The sequence below is a fragment of the Galeopterus variegatus genome, unplaced genomic scaffold, assembly GCF_000696425.1.
Source record: "Galeopterus variegatus unplaced genomic scaffold, G_variegatus-3.0.2 Scaffold4047, whole genome shotgun sequence".
NCBI classification, from domain to species: domain Eukaryota; kingdom Metazoa; phylum Chordata; class Mammalia; order Dermoptera; family Cynocephalidae; genus Galeopterus; species Galeopterus variegatus.
The window spans coordinates 158,688-164,687 of record NW_007730158.1 but is presented as its reverse complement, the minus strand read 5'-3'; the positions used below and the strand labels follow the sequence as shown (position 1 = coordinate 164,687).

The window sequence follows — 6,000 nt, the reverse complement described above, 5'->3', positions numbered from 1 at the left end:
TGATTCAATAAATAAAATAAATTTAAAAAAATAAAAAATAAAAATATACTTTACCGATGGGAGGAAAAAAAAAAAAAGAAAATTAATTCAAATGTCTTTTTAAAAATGCTTATAAGAGCATGTATTAATGCATAACAGTAAAGTAACTGAATGAACACAATATAAACATTACACAGTCAGATAATCTCAACTTTCACTCTGCAGAAAAAAAATTTACTTTGCATTGATTACACATTCACAAATGTACATGGGTACTTCAAAAAGTTCGTGGAAAGATTTCCATCATCTTTCAATTATATTTTTCCACAAATTTTTTGAAGTATCCTCGTAGTGTGACAGTGACCAAATCTACATGCAAGGACAGGTAATGTTCTGTGTTAGTCATGATCCATTTTAAAATAACATATCTTTCTCGAGATGTTCAGGTTCCTAAAAAAACCTACATTTTCAGTGAATGACCTAGTAAATTAAAGATACAGTTTTATTTCATGTATTGAGTTTAAGTGTTTAAGATTACACAGAGTTACAAAAAACATCCCCAAAAAGAGGTCCCTGGGAATTCATATAAGATACTAAAAGATATCTCTTTACATTCATGGCCCCTTTTAGCAATGACCTAGAAATTAAAATGTCCTATTTATTAATTTATCTACAAAGGTAAAGATTTTCTTTCAAATGTTTTTTTTTTTTTTTTTGTCCTTTTTGAGACTGGCCACACCGCGCTCAGCCAGTGAGCACTGTGAGCGCACCGGTCATCCCTATATAGGATCTGAACCTGCGGTGGGAGCACTGCTGCGCTCCCAGTGCCGCACTCTCCAGAGTGCGCCAGGGGCTCGGCCCCTTTCAAATGTATTTTGATTGTATTCATCACATAGTAGTCATTAGCTAAAGATGTAAAAGTGAGACTCTCAGGTAAGGAATACAAAATTATAATTCAGTATAATGAGGCAGGCAACTGCCAACTAAATCTTAAAAGGCGAGATAACTTAGCTGTGGTTGTAAAATCCAAGCAGACTTGTAAGATGGCTTATGTAGATTAGTTAGACTTCTGAGATAGCTGGTCAGATAGATATCATTAGAACTGTGTGCAGCAATTGTCAAAACGATGAGGAAAATATCAGTCATATACCTTGTACTGAGAAATAAACACTACTATAAGTCAGCTGCTAGAGTCTAAAATCACAGATGTCTTACTACACAATAGAAAGTTCATTAAATTTTATCTACATTAAGGAATTAATAATTTCATTAAAGGGTTTGGCTATTTAAATAATTCTTCTTTTGCTGCTGTTGTTCTTCAAGTCTCTGTGATGCAATAATCACACTCCCAATATATTTGTTTTTGCAAAGCTAATATTTTCATCCATCTGGCTGAAATATAAAGTCAACCAGTATTATTTATACTATATTATACCTATAGTCCATACATGGGTTCTGTAAGGAATTATTTCTAAGTGTACATTAACTACCTTATTTCAACTCTGTCAGAGTAGAATTCTTGTTCTTATTAAAGAGAATTATGTATGTTCCAGCTCTAATCTCTAACTTATCCCCTGAAAGAGTGGGATAAGTTTATATCCCACCATGACCATGTTCCAAAATGAATATCAGATGAGTTACTAAATAAATCTACACACTAATCTACTTAAAATTCTATAGAGGAAAGAGATACATTTAATAAAGTTTACCAATAAAAATGATTACCTAAAAAATTATTTTATTCCAGATTAAAATTAAGCATGCCCTTTGCAAGAAAGATGATAAAAATTTGTATCTTCTATAAAGGGTGAAGGAGGTGTGGCTTAATTCTTCCACCTCTATAGATGTCTGTCATTCTAGCCACAGAGTCAAAGAATCTATTACATAAGACTCCAGACAAAGTGTTCCTTTAATTAAATAATAAATAATTAAAACACCTCTGAATTTTACTGTAAGCAAAAGAAATGTAACTTCAAATACCTAATCATCTATATCTAAAATCACCTAACAGAACAAGGTCTCACTTTATTTATTATGATTGATGTTTGTCACCTAGAGGATGTCACTTCCCTCAAACCTCTACATTGAGATTTTCTAGGGTTTACACTTTAGCATTTAAGGATGCCAACTTCCATTCAGAGTTTCTTTTAGAAATTGATAAGGAGAAGCAAGAAACTTTTACATTGCTTTATGTCTCTTTTCTATGTATTAACTATGTATTAATTTTATATTTAGATTGGAACACTACATATTTATGTAACAAGATAATATAAACTTTAAAAAATAAAGATAACTATTCAAAACAAATTATTCTATCACTATTCCTTTGAATCATAAATTTAAAAGCACTGTTTTGAAAGGTGAAAAAGATGCCATACAGGCTACAGTTCAATATATTTCAGATACAAATACGCAGGTTCATTTAATTATACATAAGTTTTATTTAAAGAAAAACAAGGTATATGGCCACAGCATTTCAATTAAGGAGTTAGAAAAAAGCAAAGTGCTTCGTGGTTCTCCAGTTACCATTCAAATAATAAACTTTTTAACGTTAAAATAAAGTGTAGAAGAAATAAGTTCTGTAAGTAGACTGAGCAATACAAATTCAAAATACAACTCTGTCTTCCTGTGTTCTTTCCCACCAAAGTGTGCTGTTTAAAGTTCCACAACTATTATCTTCTTCCTCTTGTTCTTTAGTGAGTTCTACAAAAACCTAGATGAAAGGAAATAAATGAATATAGTATTCTGTACCTCAATTATCTCAAAGAACTTTTAACCAAATCAGAAATGATACAAGACTATATCTAATTACATTAACAATTACCAAAAGAGATTTATTGATATCAATACTATTCAAACAGAATAAGTTATCTCCATTAATTACATACAAAGATGGATGTTATTTTAGAGAATTAATAATTTCTTTTGATTAATATTTTAACTGCCACAAAATAATTTATAAATATTTAAACAATGTAATTTCAGATATGCTAACAACTGAATACCATTATCATGACTAACTTTCTTTACCAAACTGAAAAAATTGAGCTATTCAAAATAAGCAAATGGAAATTATCTTCATTTAATTATTCCGCAATGTATACATATATAAAAACATCACATTGTACCTCATAAATGCACACAAATATAATTTTTCAAGTAAAAGTAGTATTAATAAAAGTAAATCAGATTTTTAAAAAAACAAAGTAAGCAATGAAGAACCTAAAGTTTTTTAAAATTATGCAAAATAGATGATTCTATAACACTTTGTCTCTGGTTCATAATCTCTCTCCCTTTCCAATATAAACATAAACAATTGATTAGATACTTTCTTCCATAAAATAAGTTTTAAAAATTTCACTTTATTGTACCTGTTCCAGTGTTGCTTGAGAAAAGCTATATTCTTCAATGGCAAAAGTATGTTTAGCTATTAAAATATAAAGACAATATTTTACTTATCAACAGTTTTAAAGAATAAAATGGCACTAAGATGCCTACAGTCTCTGCTAAAAAAAACCAAACTCTAATCGGCTCATTTAAATTTGAAGCTTCCACTCATGTCATTTTCCTCTCCCTATCTTGCTTGCTTCCTTTTTCTTACTCACGTCCACAATTTCTCTATAGCCTTCGGCACTATGTGTTTAATGTTACTTTTCTTATTACACCTTTTCTATCTCCTCTGTTCCCCTCTACTTTCTTCCTCTGTTGTTCTTTTCTTTCATGTTTCTTTTGATCCCTACTCTTTATCTCCCATTCCCCAACTCCACTGTAGCCTGTTCTTGCTTCTTGAACTAGATCTTGGATTTATGTCATATATCCATAAACTTTTCTTATTTTATATTTTTTTGCAATCTAATCTAATACCAAATGTCTGCTGTTCTATTCATTCCTTTAATTTAACTTTCCCTAAGTAAAGCTCATAAAGAAATCAACAGGAAAGCAGAAACTTTACCTGACTATGTGAACACATATATTATAGGCACAAAAATCATTAGTACTTTTAGGCAAAAAAACATCAGTCTGCAGCTGTGGTGTAGATATGTGAGGTATCAAGAAATAGTTTTGTATTCACATAAAGAACAATCATAAAAATCCTATAGTTATTTTGAAAGGTATTCATGATAAACCTTATGTGTAAATATAGGTTGTAACAGCTTATAAATACCATTAAAAAGCTGTATATGAACACTTGCCCCACCCAGGAGCTTATCTCTGTCTACTGCCACCAGCATATATTTATCCTATCTACTGCATTTTTTGAAAATGCCAAGATTCAATAATCTTCTTTAAAACTCTGGGAAATGTCTGCCCTCCTGCACTATGAATTCTCTTCTCCTCTCTCCTGCTGCCACTAGAGTCTTGATACCATTGACATTTCTATGGCCCAGTATAAAGTAACTATTCCAGAAACTCAATGCTCCTGCCACTGGACTGAACTGCTGAGAGATTAAGCTGACCTTTTTCATAGATGGAATGTGATAAACTGTGGTGATATCCACTAAAGACTGTAAAAGTTTTACACTACAATATAGTTGATCTACCAAATCCCTGTCACATTAGTATTTATCTATATCTTAGATTAAATGAATAAAAAGTTATCTTCCTATTTGCCATAGTTGCTACAATAAACTGAATCCCAGGTTCTAAATTTTTTAAATAAAACTCTTCCATAATTTGAGAGCTACCTTACAATCTTTTTCAAAAACTACTCACCTTCTTCCAGTTTAGAAAAAGATTGTGAAAGGGACTGAACATCTTCCTTAGGAATTTTATAAACCAAAATAGAAGAAAAACTGTAAACAAACATAAGAAAAAATATAGAAAAATTCAAAAATTACTACTATTGTGTTCTAAAACTAAAGTTCAAAATTTTTAAAGTTCAAAAGTAAACTCTAGTAATTTGTTTCGATATTTATTTGGGAAAAGACTAATTGAAATAAAATATTTCCATATACAATAAAATAACTCTATCTTTACTACTGAATAAGAACTTTAAAAAGTTTAATTACTATCAAATATTGAAAGATCTAACACTAAGGTAGATATAAAACTCCAGCCATCAGACTTAGTCAAATATAGTGATAACTGGCCATTTTAATATGAGATACACAGGCAGATAGATATTATAAATTAAGACAGTATTTTTCTTAATCTTTAATATAATAAACTTTTACGATTATTGCTCTATAAAGAAATATAATTATATTTTAAAATTAAAAAAATTTTTACCTCTCCTGACGTCTTGCATTTGGAAAAATATACAGAATTTCTCTTTGAAGGCGGTCTACTTCTAGGTTTTCTATCCAGTCTTTTAATTTAATTTCCAAAAAGTAGCCTTTTCCAAATTTACTCTTTAGATGTTGTGCTGTTCCAATACATCTGAAGTAATTTTTAAAAGAAAGCTCAGATATAAAATGACTTGACAGTTTCAAAGAAAGATTTCTCAAATCTCTACCATTTTTTAAGTAAAATTATGTTGGAATACTTTTTACATTTACAGAAAAGTTACAAAGATAATACAACATCCCCATACAGCCCTCATCCAGTTTTAGTTTCCCATATCTTTCTTACAACATCTTATATTATTAACATGGTACATTTGTCAAAATTGAGAAACCAACATTATTGCATTACTGTTAATGAAACTCCAGACTTCATTTGGATTTCACCAGTTTTCCAGTAGCATCCATTTTCTGTCATGTCTCCTTTTTCTTCAATAGCTGGTGACAATTTCTACTTTTTCCTTCTTTTTCATGACTTTGACAATTTTGAGAAGGACTGGTCAACTATTTTGGTAAAATGTCCCTGAATTTGGGTTAGTCTGATGTTTTTCTCACTATTAGTTTGGGGTTATGGGTTTTGGAGAGAATACCACACAGCTGAAGTATTCTTATCACATCATATCAGGAGGTACATGACATCTGTATAACACTGCCTAGTTAAGGTAGTATTTATCAAGTTTCTTAACTGTAAAGTTATTATTTTTCCCTTTCTGAACTCCAATCTTTATGAGACTGGCTA

General features: G+C 30.4%; 1 protein-coding gene across 1 annotated transcript in view; it reads right to left on the bottom strand.

Annotated features, from left to right (window-relative positions):
* Positions 1-2,396: 2,396 nt before the first annotated feature.
* Positions 2,397-6,000, bottom strand: part of ABCA5 (ATP-binding cassette, sub-family A (ABC1), member 5) — a 76,587-nt gene continuing 72,983 nt past the window's right edge. The window contains exons 35-38 of the mRNA XM_008586617.1: positions 5,209-5,358; positions 4,693-4,772; positions 3,351-3,406; positions 2,397-2,692 (exon numbers count right to left, since the gene is read on the bottom strand). Coding sequence (XP_008584839.1) covers positions 2,585-2,692; positions 3,351-3,406; positions 4,693-4,772; positions 5,209-5,358 — 394 coding nt within the window. The 3' untranslated portion in view covers positions 2,397-2,584. The remainder of the gene's footprint in view (positions 2,693-3,350; positions 3,407-4,692; positions 4,773-5,208; positions 5,359-6,000) is intronic.